The 18986-nt window shown below is 39.1% G+C and overlaps 1 protein-coding gene across 1 annotated transcript in view; it reads left to right on the forward strand.

Moving 5' to 3' along the window:
* RAD54B (RAD54 homolog B) overlaps positions 1-18986 on the forward strand; it is a 70194-nt gene that overhangs the window by 35136 nt on the left and 16072 nt on the right. The window contains exons 4-7 of the mRNA XM_014285125.3: positions 8416-8616; positions 11765-12052; positions 14565-14727; positions 15435-15660. Coding sequence (XP_014140600.2) covers positions 8416-8616; positions 11765-12052; positions 14565-14727; positions 15435-15660 — 878 coding nt within the window. The remainder of the gene's footprint in view (positions 1-8415; positions 8617-11764; positions 12053-14564; positions 14728-15434; positions 15661-18986) is intronic.

An 18986-nucleotide genomic window follows, 5' to 3' on the forward strand; every position in this document is an offset into this window, starting at 1 on the left:
GCAGCCTGTGGTGAGGGCCTGTTCCCCTGCAGCCCATGGAGGTTAATGGTGGACCAGATACCCACTCCACAGCCTGTGGAGACCCCATGCCAGAGCAGACGGATACCCAAAGGAGGCTGCGAACCTGTGGGATGCCCACACTGAAGCAAGATTGCTGGCAGGACTTGTGGACCTGTGAAGAAAGCCCAGGCAGGAGCAGGTTTGCTGGCAGGTCTTGTGACCCCGCATGGGATCCACGCTGGAGCAGTCCATTTCTGAAGGACCACATCCCATGGAAGGGACCCACGCTGGAGCAGTGTTTGAAGGACTGCAACCTGTGGGAAGAACCCACGTTGGAGAAGTTCATGGAGAACTGTCTGCCGTGGGAGGGACACCACGCTGGAGCAGGGGAAGAGTTTGAGGAGGGAGTGGCAGAAACATGTGATGAACTGACCCCAACCTCCATTCCCTGTTCACCTGCGCTGCTTGGGGGTAGGACACAGAGAAATCTGGAATTAAGTTAAGCTTGGGAACAGGAGAGAGGTGGGGGGAAGGTGTTTTTTTCTGATTTGAATGGTAATAAATTAAACTTATTCTCCCCAAGTCTAGTCCCTTTTGCCCATGACGGTAATTGCTGAGTGGTCTCCTGTCCTTATCTTGACCCATGAGCCTTCCGTTAGATTTTCTCTCCCCTGTCTGGTTGAGGAGGGGAGTGATAAAGGAGCAGTCTTGGTGGGCATCTGGCATTCAGCCAAGGTCAAACCACTACACTACTTATTCAAATTAAGTACATCTACTGTCTGCATTATTGTGTGTAGAAGTTTCCAGTTTGAAAAGACAATCAAGGTTACAAATTTAAGTACCCAGAAGCCTGCAAATACGCACAACCTGCATCCAGCCTTCTGATGCAGTTGGGTATAGTCATTAGTTACATGATTATGGATTATGTTTCTGTAGGCTTCCTTGCCAGTTTCTGTTCACAGAATGGATGAGTCCACTTATTCAGTATTTTTTTTCCACCTCTTTGTTCAGTTATAGACTTGTGCCTTTTTTTCAGCACACTATCTGAACTATTTTGAATTAATTAGCTAGTGGTTTTTTCCTCTGGTGCCCATCATGATAGTATCTGAGTGCTTCACATATGTAATTATATTTCACAACATCCTGGTGAGATAAGAGGTTGGTATAATCTCCACATTCTATGAGATAAAGCGGGAGCTAAGGCACGAAGAGAATAAACCCCAAAACCCCTGTTATTGCTGAACGTGCAGAATGAATCAGTTAGGACTGCATTATCTCAGTGCTTCAGTATACTGTACAGTAAATCTTGCCAAACCACAACTTGCAGTTGCACCTGTGAGCATTCGCTTATTACTACAAATGAGTGAATCACAAGTCAGGTGCTCAGACAGATGTTTACTGCTGAAAGTTGGGGTTAAATGACTTTCCTTATACCACAGAGGAACTCTAGAAGACATGCAAGTAAAATCCAGTTCTCTAAGGCACCATTCAGCTTATCTAACCACAGGAGTGGACTTTCTGTCCTTGATGTCCTTCATCACACACCTTTTGCAGTTTGCAACAAAGCGGCTCAGAGATCGCATAGGCAGCAGCAGACTGTCTTCCTGCTGCTGCCAAGCAGTTCAGTTCTCTGCGCTGAATGAGCAAGAGGTCCCGTGGTGGTGTAGTGCAGCGTGTTTTCTGTAAAGACTTTGTCATTAATGCATACACACAATCGGGCAGGGCAGGTCACTGGAACGTCCTTATTTTTGATATCTCCAAACTTTGCTCAACTTCACAACCCTAAAGCTATTAACTTAATGGAAGCTGGGTTTTGGGGGTGAGGGGGTGATGTAGATTTGTACCACAAGGTTGTAGATGTTAATCTTTTGGCGTTTAGAGCAAATGAACATTTTTTAAGTTATTATTCCATAAAATTTGATGTTTTCATCTATGTAAGACAGACAAGGTTGAAACTCTTATCTTTACCCTTTAGGGTAATAAAGTGAATTGCTGCATTAGTAGGTCACTGAATTCAGTGTAGACCATTAATATAGTGGCATGCAGTGTTTTGCCCGGTATTTTCTGGCAGCAAAAAAACTGAAAGACTGAAAATTTTTCAGGTTGAAGAGCAGAATGTGCCAAAGGGACTTCAGGAGAACAATACAGTGACCCAAGCTTTGGCTCCTGCTTTGCCTTTGCTGACTTTTCCACTAGAAATTTTGTCTGATTCTGTCCTCTACCAGTCCTAAACTCAGAATTAATTTGGGTTTGTCTTGCAGAGTGTCATCAGTCAAACGGATGCAATTCAAAAGCTTGATTGCCTCCATCTCTTATGTTGCATCTAAATCTCCCCTTGCAGCCCTACTCACCTGGAGAACAGCTACTGAATCTGGTCTGTAAATTGATATGGAATAGTGTAACAATTATAGTAGTTTTAAGCTGACTACCTTTAAGACTACCTTGGTGGTCTTCAAAATTGAATTAGTAAAAAAGTTAAACTAGAAGGATGGGGGAAGAGTAGGGGGCTCTGTTGCCCAGGAGGCTGAGTTGCTCTGAGCGCTCTTCATGTCTTTGTGCAGCCAGTGGCCTTCTGGGCTCACATGCTTCCTTTTTTTTTATGTTGCAGTGCCATGTTGTTCTTAGCTGTTGCTTCCATTGTAATTTCTCACTTTATTTTCCCTGTTGCTGTCTAATCAGCTCATTTTCTCATTTATTTTTTCCTTGATTTCCCTTGATGGCTTCCAGCCATATGTTTTTTAGTGAACCTTGAATTTTGAGAGTCAGAGATGAGGGGCAGTAAGTTTTTCTCGTGCCAGCTCCTGCTCAGAAAATCCCAGCTGTTTCTCTGCTCCTTGGCTCTTAAACTGGACCCTAGTCCCCGTCTGCCCCAGTGGTTCTCCCCATCCCTTCTCCCAACATAATCTGTTGTCTTTCTAACTCTTTTTACTCCCTGCCTGGTTTCTAGCTTTTCCTTGTGTGCTTTGATTCCAGCTTAGACTTGCAGTCTTTTACCCAGTTGTCAGTTTTCTGCTGGTTTAACATCACCCTTCCTTTCCAGCAGTAGTCTTTCATTTCAGGCTGCTTCTCGCAAATGCCTTTTTCTTGTAACTGGTCGTTGTCCCCTCTGCCATGTTTCCCTGTTTGGTGTCAGGAGGGGACATGATGTCTCCGAAGGAGAGGGACAAGGAAAAACTCCCTGCTGCCATGCTTGGAAAAGACCCAGCTTTGGTCTGAGCAGTGAGAGCCGTGATTATAGAGAAAGCTATTCCCGGCCTCAGTTAGAACATGTCCAGTGTGTAATCCTCAGGAAATTAAGCTGCAGGGAATGTGCAAACGGCATTTATTTCCAAGAGCTTTTAGCTTTCAGGAATGGAAAAAGTTTTACCCCAGAAAAAAAAAAAAAAAAAAAAAAAAGCAAGCAGTGTTGTCTTCTCCGATTTTTAGATTCTTCTCCAGAATATTGAATTATTAGAGCTTCTACAAGGAATAATAATTTATTGTGACTAAAACTGCATTGATCTGTGATCTTTGTTCTCATAAACAGTGATTTTTCTTTCACTAAAAGTTTTTATGGATGTTGTGTGTGTATGTGGATATGTGTGCTTAAACTGAGATAGCTAGCATGGAAGATGACATATAGACTGATGAAGGCTTGCCAAATTTATTAGCTATGTAAAATAAGGTCCACTAATGGGGATCCCAGTAGTAATGCATGATCATCAGAAAGGCTAATTTGATTGGAATTTCAGATGAAAGATATGCATATAAAGTGGCTTTAGCACAGGTGTTTGAAAGTGCTATAAAAATTTGTTCGTTTGCATTTTTGTTTAAAAATAATTTTGAATGTAAAACAATGCTGTGTTTTTCAAAGAAAATATTCTTGCTTGAAATGCCAGTCTTTAGGTGAGTTTTCTAATGATGCTGATATATGTGAGATTAATTACATATACATTTTGTGTTTGAAAGAGTTATATAAAGCAGTGGGTTGTAATTGAGCAACTCTGAGATGTAATCCCAGCTGTCATTGATTCCTATGGTTTTAGGGCAAGTTAGCTTGACTCTTGCTGGTTGCAGTCCTCAAAGAAGTCTCATAGAAGTGCTGTGAGAAGAGTTATCACATTTTTTTCCATCTTTAAGGCACACTAATATACATTTACATGTTAGCTTAGTATAAAGTTTATGGTTAGACTGAAATTGCTTTGCAAATGAAGGATGATGCTGTCTCTGTCTCATATTTCTTCAAATATTCCTGGGATATCTTAGGAGTGTTTAGCATACAGACCTTTCGTATAGAACAAGATATTTAACTACTATGTAAACATCTGTTCTCTAAATGTTAGGAGTTAATTTGATTAAGGAGCTGTTTGATTACTTCCTCTGCTCAGAAGACAGAGGTGACGCTGGCTCTGCGGAGCACATCGACGGCATACGCGCAGAGTGGCAGCAGGAGCTGCAGCAGAGCACTGCCATCAAGTTTCACTGTGATTCGTTCAGAGCCCAAGTCTCCTTTTACCTCGGTCCAGATATTTTGCTCTGCCTCCCTCTCCTGTGTAATTATTCCTGAGCACTATAGAGCACAACTTGAATCAAGGTTGTCTTCTTTAAACTGTAATTTTTGTATTGTGACAATGCTCTTTAATTAGAAGATTCAGCCTGGTTGAGGGAAAACTCACTGTTGTTCCATACACACAACATGGCAGTTCAGGTACAGAGGTGTCGGGTAACTTGTCAGGTCCCATGGTTTCAAAATCACCCCAAACCTAACAGTAGCTGCCACAAAAAAAGGGGCATGCTGCCAGTGTCTTGTTCCAAACTGCACATATCCCTTCCCTGTATTGACTGTAGTTGCCGATGGGTTTCACTGAGCTGGCTTGCCTGCAGCTGGTGGATGAGAAACAGAGGGGGAGAGGGAAGGAAAGGTGAGCTTGTGGGCTTTGGCAGCAGCCTGCAGTTGCATGGAGTTAGGCCTCCATTAAAGCATGCCTCAGGCGGAGGTGGCTGGTGCCCTGCGCCCTGCGCCCTGAAGCATGCGCACTCCTTACCTTCTTACAGTAAGGCATGCTTACAGTGGTGCAAGCTACACCGTGTAGTCTACTGAATGTGCTTTTGCATTACCTTTTGTAGTCTTTCATAATGCAGCTGCTTTCTTTGGTGCATTGAGAGTAACCTAACACACTTAATCGATGCATTTTCTCTAAATCCTGCTCATCAGAAACTGGTTAAACTAGTTTGCCATTGGAATGCTCCCCTGTCCTCTCCTGGATCCTGTCCCACCTTCTGTAAATCATCACCTTCCTGAGGCTGCTGAACTTTCCCTCATATCAACTAGGCTATGGTTTCTATCTTGAAACTTAAGTCCTTGCTTTGTCAACCAGAGAGAAAGCTTTTTTATTTATGGAAGCTTTTCAAAGCCTTATTAGCCATGTCTTTTAAAGCTCCCAAGCCCTTCGTTCTGGGAGGAAAGACATGCCACTTGCTAGAGTTTCTTCATGGCTAAGAAAACTGCACTCTCAGGCTGGGCAGTTTTCTGTTTGGGAGAGAAATGAGCAGGCATGATTTCCTGATCTTTCTTGTACTGTGGTATACACAGAGTTCCTGTTACTTATTATTTTCAGTCCAAACTGATTAACAGCAAAGCTCAGAATTTACAATTGCAGTTTCTGCCAGGGTCTCAGCAAACCCATCTCTATTTAAGATACTGTCTACAGTCAGTGAGCAGTAAGGGTTTTACTGTTGAAACTGTTGCTCTCTGTACCCCTGTATCAAACACTGAACTTAGTCCCTGTGCGTAACATACCAGTCTCATTTTAATTCCTGAAAAGTTCCTGATGCTGTATTTATTGAATTTGGATATTCTGCTGTTGCACTTGAATAAATCTTTGAAGTTAAATAGATGTGATGCTGAATACAAACAAAAATGATAAGGTAAAAGGCAGGTTGAATGTAAGTACCTAATCAGCATTGTTAGTGAACCGGTTTAGATTTTCTGTTCAAGGAAATTCTATGGAAGATAATTTTGAGAGAATGTTAATTGTTCTTACATAAAAATGTTTAATTAAAAAAACCACACTTATCTGAAACTATACTATAGTTAAAGGTAAAAGGAGAATACTTTTAAGTAACACAGAAACAAATTGTTACTGGATGTTTTTATAAACAGAAATTATGGTAATTCAGAAGGCAAATTATTGAGGGAAGAGATCTGAGCATTGCAGAGGCTGTTATTTTTTGGTTTTCCCATAGGAACATGGTAGTATTGTATGGAATATTGGTGCTTAGTTTGCTTCTCACTGGAGGGAGGTTGCTTTGGAAATCCTTTTTGGCAAAAGTCACTATTACAAAATGCTAGCAGTTTCCAGCTCTGTTTCTAAATTATTGGTTTTCTTATTATTTTAAATGAAGTAGGGATAAGAAGACTTTGAAGAATTGTTATTGACCTGAAAGTTAATCCACTGGTGAGTCAGATAATGCCACACAGGACTCCCTGAGTAAAAGAGCAATGACCATAAAACAGATATCAGGGGTCACCGAACTCATGTGGGAAGTCAGTGAAGGAGACAAGGAGGTGGTCATTTGTTTATGGATGGCCATCCTTCAAGAGAGAAGAGAGTTCTGCAATGAATTCTCCAGGTCTTGTAGTAACGGTTACTATAAATCTTAACCCGAGGAAAGAGGTTGCTGATTAAACTAAGAGAATCAGTTTGAAAAGCAAAGAGAAAACAATCTTGTATTTATCTTGTTGAATCAGTTTACAATTAGAAACTCAATATAGAATCAAATTAGTCTTTTGTCTTTTTAGCGATGTAGGAGTTTTCTCTCTCCCCACCTTCCTCCTTTGCTTCTCTAAATCTTACCACTTGTGATTACTGAAGATCCAATAGAGTCCTTGTACCTTTTTGCAAAACTGCAAGGATTTGTTCTTGCTCCCTGGCTCATTTCCCAGGTTTCACCTACAAAAGATCCCCTGCGTTTCAAGAAGAGCTGCTCTGTTCTGTTTTCTCATCCTTCTACGGTGTTCCATTATTTGTTCAGTAGCTGCTCTGTTATCCCTTGGAGATGGGGGCAGCTGTCATATGAAACGCTACAGGTGTTGTCATCCACTTATGGAAAATCCTATCTAGGTTAGGCACAGTTTTAGCCTAGAGTTCTTTACAGGCTAAAAAGTTTTAGAGAGCTTTGGGAAGAAAATTCTATTCAGTAAATATAGCATTTTTCATTTAGAGAATACCTTTTTTTGTAAATGGTAGTCTGAAAAACTGCATTCGTTTTAGGTATGTAACTTAGGAGTGTTTCACAGTTTTAAGAATATGTAAACTTGATGTAGAAGTGATAAAATTGTCTCTTCACTGGACTGTTATTGTAAGCAAAAGTTTAATATTGCAGCTTATCCTTTAAATACCGGCACACTTGGAAATTTTGGAAAGGTTAGTCTGTGGCATAAGCACTTTTTTGTAACATATTTGTATAATGTTGAATCCCAGATGGAATCAAAGGAGCAAACCGATTTAAGCCTTTAACCAGCATGCAAGGGTATTTTAATGAAAATTAGTCTGATTTTTCCTTTGAAGCTGTGCATGTGCTGAAAAGGAATGCTACAGATATTCCTGTAGGTAATGCTGGGGACTTATCTAACATTACTTATGTTAGATTGCTAACTCTTGAAAGCATGTGTTTAGTCTTAATCGATATGATAATCAACTGCTCTCTGTTCTATTATGATTTCTTAATCTTATTAACCTAAATATTTCCTATTAATATTTACATCTGTGACACTTCCGTTAGGTAACTGCTGACAGATCTAAATCAGTCTAAGCCTAGTAAGAACAGTGGAGTTGCTGCAAACTCAAGAGATGGTCTGTTTCAAGATTTGCACAATTACTTATTTTTAAATGGTATAAGGAAAGGAGTTGAAATAATCTTTTGGATTGTTACAATTATGGTTATTCACCCACTTAGTACTAGTGACTTCAGGTGTGGTTAGTGGCTTCCCTTGCTCCCTTTTCTGAATTCTGTGTTCCTGTCCTTGCTTCCAGAACATTGCCCAGCACCATCTCACCAGAACCCTGTTTTCATTTTCTCCAGTGGTCGTTTCCCTTTTGTTTTTTTCCAGCCTTTCCTTTTACTGTTTCTCCACTCTCATCATCTTGTATGTATGTCAAATCAGGAGCTCACTTACTAATGTACCAAGTAATGTGCTTTTCCTGGAAGTGCACACTTTCTGAAACAATTTAATGGTTCCTCTTTCAGGATGAGTTCCTTACGTGCTGTTCTGTCTGTGTCCAAACTTGGCATAAGCAGCCCAGGACAGGAAATACACCACTGTTTATACAAGATGAAATGCATAAATTGTCTTTGATTTGTTTGAAATGCAAATGGCTGTACGCTTTGTCAAGAGAACCTGAGATGTTCTTTGTTATTTTATTTCCTTTTTAGATGCACTGTATTTGCCAGCATCAGGGACAGCAAAGGAAGAAGCAGCTCAGGGAGAACCTGACTGCCTTGCGAAATATTTCAGTGTTGTTTGGTGTAAGGCATCAAAGAAAAAGCACAAGAAGTGGGAAGGAGATGCTGTTCTTATTACAAAAGGAAAGTCAGTAATATTGAAAGATATGGAAGGCAAAGACATTGGAAGAGGTACTGTAGATTTGCATACTTCTGTAAGTGAACAACTAGCTTAAAATTACTGTGCTGTGAAAAAAGAGACCCAGCTTTTTAGATAATTTCGAGTTCTCCGTACCAATGTCAACCACATGATGAAAGAACAGTAGGGTTTTTTTTTTGGGGGGTGGTGTGGGGAGAGACTGAAAGAAAGCTTTATATTTCTTATGTATAAGGCAGATGCATGGGGGAGGCTGGGGCAGGCTGAATAACATTATTCACAGAAACACCAAATGCTAGTCCAAGGAGAGGATCTGGAAATGAACGGCTGTACTAATTCAACAGAGATGCCAAATGAGGGATGACTAGTTGATTTTGGTTGCTTGCATAGTGCATCAAAGAAGGTCTTAAAATTAGGGGAGAATACACAGGTAAGTTCCTTTTAGATATTCCAGTCAGTAATGGTAATCGGGAATGTCTGAGGTTGGATCTGTACTTTGCAGCCAGCCAAACAACTAAAAATATTATCTTTATCGGAAAGACGAGCAAACAGCAACATTTTCCAGCCCAGCCAAAGTCAACTGTGTAGCAATTTTTAGTCTTGTAGTTTTAGCAGCAGCTGCTGCTCTAAGACACAGTTTGGGTTGATATCAGAGTTAAAAATAAGACTTGCAAACTATAGGCTGCAATCAGCTTGAGGCAGTATTTTTTTACAGAAAGCAAGGCAAGAATTAACTTTGCTAACTGAGCCAAAGATATTTTGTAAAGGAGTAGGATTGGACAATGTTGCTACAAAACATAATTTGATTATTTTTAGGGCTGAGGTGGCTTCTCTGTGCTTTTGTTACAATCATGATATTGTGAGCCTTGTTAGGACGAGGCAGTTTTGATTTGCGAATCAGTCTGTGACTTAGAAGTTAATTTAAATGTATTTATAGCAAAGCAATATATGTACAGGCTTGCTTGTTTTTTAAAAAGGCAGAGAGAAAGAGAGTAATGCCTGGAATGCATCAGCCACCACCCTGTTGTTCTTGTGTTTTTTCAAGTCCTGTCTTCTTGAATTAGCAGAAAACACAACAGAAAAATGAATATTCTGAGTTTTGCTGGTAAAAGTCTTTCTGCTGTGTTTGATGGTGTCAGGGAGCACAGTGATACCAATGTCATTGGTGCTAACTTGCCTATTCAGAGTTGCTTTCAATGCTCATTGATACTAAGGAAAAAATAAATTGACCAATTTAGGTAACCTAAGTTTGAAATTTCTGCAATTATTCTACAAGCCCATTGAGTGAGAAGGAAAGGTCCAGTAGTGGTTACCTCCAAAATTGTACTTAATGATAGGAAGTTTACAGTGAGTGTAGATGAGCATCCAGGATTATTATTTTTAAATGGGAAGAAAAGGGCAAAGGAAGATTATTAATTTTTTTTTCAGGCACACCAGGGCTGGATCTAAGAAGGGGAATGGGAACCTAAAACCAGCACAGCCTGTAGCTTGTTTTGAAGGCAGCGGAACATGTTGCTTGTTTTTCTCCCCTGCAAATGTCCTAATGCCTTAATAATGTATTGCAAAGAATTTGGGAAATGGTCTCTTGTAATTTTCTGTATGTTATAGAAACAGTTGTTTCTGGCAGCTGCATAAACATTTGTGCTTTATAGGTTTGCTTTTTGCCTTTCCTCAGTTCCCATGTACCCTTAAAGCTCATCCTGTCTTAGAATTAAACTCTTCAAACCGGAATCCAGAAGATCCTGCACAGGGTTACGCTTGAATTCAGTACATTCAGCCTGAAGTTATGTAGAGGCATACAGAAAACAAAAATGCAGAGCAACGGAGAGGTCATAAATGCCCTCTCCAGGCATCTCATTTAGGAAGGCACGTGCATTCTCTTGTGTTCAGACATCTTCAGTTCTTTCCTGAAAGCAAGTGTTCTTTCAAGAACCAAACAAGATTTGCTGTGCACTTTTTTAGTACATTTAGAGGAGGGGGAAAAAACCACCCCCCTTTCCCTTTTGGCCAGACTGTTTTTCAGCACTTGCTTAGGCTGTGAAACACCTCAGTAATTTTTTTCTGTAATTCAAATCCAGATCTTCACCTTCCAGCCTCCCACATTCCCATTAGTGGGAGACCTGAGCTTTGCAAACAGCTCCCAGCAGTCTTTATATGTAGTGTTTGTTGGATAAAATATGTGTAAAACCTTGGGAGGTGTTGCCTCTTTCACAGGTGAGTGTTTTAACTGCTGGTCTACACAGTCACGCTTTTTATTTTTTTGGCCCAACTGAGGACCCAAGCCTATTTATCCAAAGTGGCACAAATTCAAGTTGGAATAAAGAACATGATTTGAATTTTGAGGTAGAGATGTGGCTTTGACCTCCCTGAGTTAAGAAAATAAATTAGGTATGTCTCCTTTTTCTTATGTGAGAGCTTCAACCACTAGAATGCTATTTAAAATGAAGAACCACCACTCTCCTACATCTTTATCTTAAAAGAGAGTGGCGGCTGTAGCTGTATTTTGTAATGAGACTAATAATGTGTGTTAGCTGCTCTGAGAATGCCCACCTGATAGAGTCCTTAAGGGGACATGGAAGAATGCATCACCTCCCCGGTGGGTTTTTGAATGAACGAACTCTATTGAGCTGATTGATAAATCCTGGCAATTATCAGAGCATGTATGTTTCAGAGCATGTGTAGAAGTAAAGATTTCAGATGCATATGAATCCTTAATGGTAAAAAGCTAATTTAGAATTATTTTAAAAGTAGAATATTCTGTTTAGATCAACAGCAAGAGGGGCTAGTGGTGCTCTTGTTGGGGCATGAAAGGAAGGAAGAAGGACCTGGAATGGTTATTAGTTTTAAGCAAGTTTAAAACTAAGGCAAGCTGCTAGATTTTATGATACGGGGCTGCTTTTTATAAATTCTCTTAAATGGATATTTGACATTCAGTAGAATTGATTGTGGATGAGGATAATTGAATATTTGCTCACATATTCCACTAATTCTGATTGTTAACACTCAAACGTCAAACTCTGTTAAGGAGGAAAAGGCTGTGAGTTCATGTGTGTAACAAATTGAATGCTTAAGAATCTGATACCTGTTCACAGTTTTGTTTTTCCTTCCTGCAGATGAGTACTGGTGTTAAGGAAGTAGTATTTGCTGTGTTCTCCTAATTGATACATTTTTGTATTCTTTTAGGTACTGGATATAAATCTAAAGAGCTAGACAGTCTTGATGAAGGTCAAACACTGGTGGTTGGAGGAAAAGAAATTGAAGTGATGGGTGTAATTTCGGCAGATGACTTCAGCAGTGGCAGGTGTTTTCAGGCAGGAATAGGAGCTCATGACACAATCCCAACTGCTTTATCTCAAACTAATACGAAACCATTCTGTAAACCATTCAAAAGTGTCTGTCAACCCAATACTAAAGAGGGTATGCTCAAAGATTCTCAAAGCTACAAACCTCGCCATGATCCAAATGCTTCAAGTAAGATTCAGATTTTTAAGTTTCTTTAACCATCCTCTGAGTCTCAAAATAACATTGAATGTGTAACCAAAATTTTCATGTTCTCCAATGTATTAGTGAAGTATTTCTGACATACAGTACTAGTGTTTCTGTCAATACCATGTTAGGATTTTATCATGTGTGTTTCTAACAAGTACTGTGCGCCACGTAGTTTCTCATAGTTGTTACAGATGGCTGTAGAAACAAGTTAGAGTGGCTTCTGAGAGTTTTGCCCAGAAAAATTAGTTTCTTCATCAGACAAACACTCTGACATGCTACAACTTCTAGATGAGTTCCAGCTTCCCCCTAGGGTCAGTGAAGCACTGACATAATATGGCAGCATGGTAATTACAGTGGATGTTCAGTAACAAAGAAGTTAAGCCAGATTCAAAGAATCGCTTCTGATGGTGCCTGATTCTTCACAGCCAATGAGTGTAACTATACTGCCCAAACTCGGCCAAATACATTTTAGAATAAAAGTTTTGTTTTATAATGCTAGAAGTACCGTGTGCTGAAGAGCCATGAAAGTTCACAAATTGCGTAGTTAATACAGTTGTTGTGATAGGGATCCTGTAAACATTTGATAGCTGCGGGAAGTGGTGTTGCTTATCTAAATGAGAAGTACTCTCTCGTCTTGTCAGTAACAAACCATTTAGGAGCTATATTCTGCTGATGGCATTATCTTTCGGATGGAGGATAAAAATGAGATTAAAGAAATGTTACTAAAGCAGAGCAATGCCTATAAAAAAAAAGAAAGAAGTTTGTTCTACATTCTTGCTATAGTTATACCTCCATCCTACCTCTTACCTCATATCCTGATACTATGGGACTTTTCAGAACTAGTGTTTGGCTGCTATGTTTAATAAACAATGAAATCTTAATCAAATGCTAGTTAATGATATCACTGGCCCTTTTGTAGAGCAGCCTTATTACTACCAGCTTCTGGTTTGAATTCCACTTGAGTATGTTGTCTCTGAGAGTGTTCCTTCCTGTATTTGCAAGATGATACTTCATTAGCTTTCTAACGTAAAATCTGGCAAAGAATTGATATATCCAGCACTCAAATTAACTTCTTTGCTGTTTCTGCACTAGTCTGTTAAAAAGCTTCATTTTTGTTCTAGTTGTCTCCTGTGACTTCTCTTCTGGTGAATTTGCGTACCTCCTATGAGATTTGGAGAGCCCTCAACACATCAATAGGTTGGACTCTCAGTCGTTAGAGTTGCTTACACAGGAGAATCACATAGTTTATTTAACGCCTTGTTGCATAACCTCTTTCAGAAGGAATGGAGATACTTTACTAGACCAGGACCTTGGTATTGGAACAGTTAGAGGTTTTCCTGTTGAGGTCTGTGCTAATAGTTGATTAAAATGCTCCTTCTTCAAAATGGAAAGCCATTTATCCCTGTGCTCAGTAGAACAGAGCGCAGTGACAAGGATGTAAAGCCACATGTTCCACAGATGATTTCTAAGCTTTTAGACTATTGCTCATCTAAGCCTTGTTTCTTCCCCATCTCTGAGGCTGCAAAATTTTGTCAGAAAAGTTATCTTTTTGTCACCGCTGGCTCTTGTACATATACACATGCAATTTGATGTAATCCATCAGAACTCAGCCCTTTGTCAGTAGGAAACAAAATCTTCTTGAATGATACAAGCCTTCAACCAACCTATTCCTATGGATAAATTATCAATATAGGTTGAGTGACATAAAATACAAGCAGCTATAAATTGCTTTCTCATTCTGTCCTCTGGCAATACAACTTTTCATTGAAGATGTGTAGCAGCAATATAAGCAACCTAGTATGGACATTGTCTAGCAAAATTAGGACGTTAGAGTTTGTAAACAAATTATGGTAAGCAAAACTGTTACTCAGATGTAGCCCAATACTTCATGTTCTCTTTGCCTCTGTATGTCTTCAAACCTGTCAACTTCTTTTATTCATGCACTGTGGCAGCCTTTGTCAGCTCACTCTGTCCTTACCTATTTTTTTTAAATAAATTGTTGTCTTTTTATCTCTGTTTCTCAGGCAGAGTAATCTTTCTGTGCAGCTACAAGAATATCCCCTTGAAATGTAGTGTCTAGACCTTATGTAGGTCATTGTATATGTTCTTTTTCTTGAACTTTCCATTCAGAAGCCTTTTAGTACTTCTGATTTAACTCTACACATTCAAAGCATCATACAACATTTATTAGCAAGGTGGTTTCCCCTCATCATAAAAATAATACTCAGATTTCTCAGTTTGTCACCTTTATCTTTGAGAGAAGTGCAAACTATTTGGAAAACCTCTGTAAAAGGATTTTTTATTTGGAAGGCTATCTAGATGCTCTGTTGGTAAATTCATTTTCTGTCTGAGAATGGTCAATATATTAAACGGTATTTTTAACAGTCATTAGATCATAGACTTTATTCTGTAGCTGTTAGAGAAATAATACCCTTTGCTAACAAACTAAAAATAATGTTTTTGTGCAATACTTGCATGTGTTTTGAACTTCAAGATTCTCTAGTCATGCCAAGACCAAATGCAAGTCATCAGTGGATGTTCAATAAGGCTGGTCTACCTATGGTGGATGTAGTTGTGGATCCTTACATTGCAAATAATCTCCGACCACATCAGAAAGAAGGAATTATATTTCTATATGAATGTGTAATGGGAATGAGGTAAGACAATAATTATCCTTTTGGCTTTCAATACCTGTAATATTTTCATGTCGATGTTTGAAATGAGACAATTTGAACAGGAAGATTTGAGCAATTGTTCAATTAAGTAATATTAGTAGTTTTCCCCCAGTAAAGGTTGCACAAGTTTTTTCTGACCTGTGTAATAGCATCATGCTTGCTATGACTTTGCCAGATGTGTTGGGAAGCCAGTGCCTCAAAAGGCCTGTGAGTTCTACTGCAAATACAAAGTCCTGTAAACACGGATACAATTAATTTATGCTAAAGAACACTGCTTTCTGGGATTTATAATTCATAGTTATTCATATAATTTATAATTCAGGCATTTAGAATAAAGAAGCTGTTATATCAACCTGCTGAAAAAGACACAGTACTATTCTCAAAAGTGTTTTCTCAAGTTATAGATTCCTTAAGGTATATACAAGTGTTAAAAATATTAGAATATTAATTCTAAAAGCAGATTGAAAATACTTGGTTTTGGAAGACTAAAGCATTAATCTACAAAACGAGGAATTTCACTCTAAGGTCTTCTGGTATAACTGAATGAAAACCTACAGTAGAGCATGATAAATATAAATAGGTTCTTTATACTTCAGAAAACAAGTACAAGAAGCAATTCCCTAAACCAGCTGTAAATAATTATAGCTATGTCTTTTAAAATGTTACCACCAGCTGCTTATATCTTACAGAGTTAGTGGCAGATTTGGAGCTATTCTTGCTGATGAGATGGGCTTAGGAAAAACATTGCAATGCATTGCACTTGTCTGGACTCTTCTGCGTCAGGGGGTCTATGGATGCAAACCTGTACTAAGGCGAGCGCTAATTGTCACCCCTGGGAGTCTGGTAAAAAACTGGAAAAAAGAATTTCAGAAATGGTTGGGAAGTGAAAGGATCAAAGTCTTTACAGTTGATCAGGTAAGATTTATTTCCAAAAGGGGATTAGCTCTTATTTGGCTCTGAATATAGGACTTGTGCTCCAACACCCCCCTTTTTTTTTCCAACCAGAGACCAAAACTAGTAATTCTCTATCAATATTTATTTGTAATACTTTATTTTACCTTCAAGTAATTGTTTACATGGGCATTTAGCTGTCAGTAACCAGATCATAGCTCAAGCTCACCTGCCTGTGTAGCTTATGTCTATCTTATCTTTCCTCAAGCTTTTATCTTTGAAGATGTAAAAGGTGACACACTCCTCCTTGTGCCTCTTCGGTTTAAGGAGCTTTCTGTTGTCTATCAAAGTACACACCTTCCCTGCTTTATATACCAGAGCACCTACCTCGACTGGCTTGTACTCCATTTCTGTGGTAGTCGCTTTTGTTCTGTACTGCAAACTTTTCCGCCTTTGTTTCAGCTGTCTGTTTCAGGTTACTTCAGAAGGTTATTCCTTTTATTGTCACTGCCAAGAATCAGGTTTCTGTAGGGGTGATTTAAAGTCTCATGAGTTACCAGGCCTACAGTCTCAGTGTTAGATAACGTGAATATCTCCCATCTCTAGAAGAATGCAGACAAATACAGATCTTAATAAAGGAGCAGGATGATGCTGATCCTTGTCCCCTTTTACAGTGGAGCTCTTCCTGCTGGTAAAGACACTCCCATGTTCCTGTAGTGCCTGGATAAATCCTATAGGCTGACAAAGTACTTCACCTTTTAATCTCCTTGGTATACCTTTAGAGTCCTGCCTTTGTTTCTGAAACACAGAACCCTCTCCATCCTTTACTGCAAATTCTAGCATAGACTCTGTGCTTCAGCAGCCTTTATTGACTGCATCAGACAGGAAAGCACCTGGCCAAGTAAAAGACAAAGGAGTTTGAGTGAGGCTGTGACATTACTGATTGAGGGCTTTCTCTGGGAGAGAGACACATCTTGCTCTGGTTGTCCAGTAAGGCTTTCTTGCCATGGAAATTTTCCAGTTAAGCATGGTTCAATATCTCAGTCACAGGGCTGGGTCCTCTCAGCACCAGCATTCATGAAGCTGTGAACAGGAGACTTGCTTATGCCTTCATTAATGCCTCTGAAACTTTCAGATTCAAGTTCTGTTTTTTATAATTTACCCTCTGGTATTTCTTTTCCTGAGACTTCTAGTCCCCATGTCCATATGGAGTGAGCATTCATAGCAGAAAGGAAAGAGAAGTTGTTTGGCAAACTGTGGTTTCTATATGTACATTCAGCAGTCTGCTGTACCCCTACTTTTTCCTTGCTCCTATGTATTTGGATTGTGCCAGTGGAAGGAAGTGGAGAATTTATAGTATCTGCATTGCTGCTTGCAACAAAGATAAAGATATTTATTTTCCAAAATTGTTTTTCAATCTAATAGTTCCATAAAAGTAGATTGAAGAAAAAAATTCTAAAGATTACCAGATTTCTTACACCAACCAGATTTGCTCTTAGTTTCTTTCATTATCCTTATTGCTTGTATGGAAGAGTGACTATTTCAGATTAAATGAAAGTTTTCAAACTGTTTTTAAACTCTTTTGTGGGGTGTACAAAATTTTGTAACAATAATAATTTCTTTGAATTCCGCTCATTATTGTCAAACCCTTGAAATTACTTAACCTACTCATCTTCCCCTGAGGACAGTCCACTAACAGGTGCTCTTTGCGTCATTTGCTTTCCTTAGTAACTTGCTTCAGGATGTGGAAATGAAGCAAACTGACATGTTAGTAACTGTAACATAATATAGGTTAGGGTGAGAAACAAGATGTTTCTAAAAGAAGTGGTTACAAAGCAAAATATAATATGGCAACATTTTAACCTGAAAAGGTACTTAGAAATAATTGAACGTTTTCTTGCAGTTTTTATGAATAATGTTGGGAGGAGAAAACCTGAATTTGCTGACAGTTACTGTGACCCAATATGACAGTAACTTCCATTTTCTTTTCATTTGAATAACTTTAATATTCTTACTCATCTCATTGGAGCCATTTGGATTGATGACACTCAGCAGCTTTTAAGATTGTGTTCCCAAATAGCAAGGAATACATTGTCATGCCAAAGGAAGTCACAATATGACTTCCCTGGGGTATAATGAGGTATTTCAAAATAATTTACTGTCTATCTTCTCTGGAAAACCAGCAATTACCATACTGTTATTTCTCTAGGATAACTTAAAAGGAAGAGCTTGTCTCAAAGATTTTTTCTATTCTTGCCTATGAGGAACACATTCAAAGAACTGGCAGACTTTTTAAAATGTGTTAGGCATGTTTTCCTCACTTTCATGCTGAAACACCATGAACTGATCCTAACCATTCAGTAACAGACTTCAGAAAAACAGGACATTATGCACTTTTAAAATGTGATTACAGTTTACTTCTGTTACAATGCAAATGTCATGTAGAGGACACTGCTTTTAAAATGCCCACAAAGGTTGCATTTAGGTCTTGTTAATCCATGTTCTCAGCATTTGAGATGTGTTTGAGAGCATAACTCCTTTATCTGTTTGCAGAGTTTCACCTCTGCTGGGGTTGTTTTTAAAACTGGGGGTTTTAATTCAAAGTATCTGGAGAATTAATTAAAGATTTACATTGCTTCATGATTCAGCGTTTTTTGATTTAGACTTCACTGGTTACCTTGGATTTGGACTAATGCAAAGAAAGGTCTGTTCAGAGAGTAAGTCTGGGACATGGAGCTCTAATACTGATTGACAGATGCTCCATATGTGGCCCTGGGCAACTCACTTAAACCTGTCAAGTCACTTTGGGTAATTGTGAAAATGGACGCTATAACACACGCATGTCTTGCAGCCAGTTAAGAGGATGAATTAATTACTTGAAATTAACTTTTAAATTTACTTTAATTTTTAGTCCATCATCCACTGCTGCTGTTGTACACAGCAGGGAATATATTATATTTGGCTGCAGGGGGCTTATAATACGCCAAGACTCTCCTGCTTTTTTTAAGGGATTCAAACAGTCCAGAGCAGTTGATGATTTACTAGCAGAAGGATGTTGGAGGCAGCTCCCCAGTGCTTCAGCACTTTCCCTGTAGTCTCAGCTTACAGCCCAAAAGTGCAGGAAAACAAAATGCTTTCTGAACCCTGAGCACCTTCTGATGCTTGACCATCCCAAGAGAAGGTCAGAGAGGCATTGTCCCTGTCTTCAAGGCTATAATGTGGAGCCTGAATACTATGGAGGGACAACTTTGGGTGTTGCCTACAGGGCTCCTCTGTCCCTGTGTTCCTGTGTTGGGAATTTTTCTGCTCCTATTTTGAAAATGGAAGTAAAAACATAGCCAGAAAACAGG

Source organism: Falco cherrug, chromosome 3 (genome assembly GCF_023634085.1).
Source record: "Falco cherrug isolate bFalChe1 chromosome 3, bFalChe1.pri, whole genome shotgun sequence".
Taxonomy (NCBI): Eukaryota; Metazoa; Chordata; class Aves; order Falconiformes; family Falconidae; genus Falco; species Falco cherrug.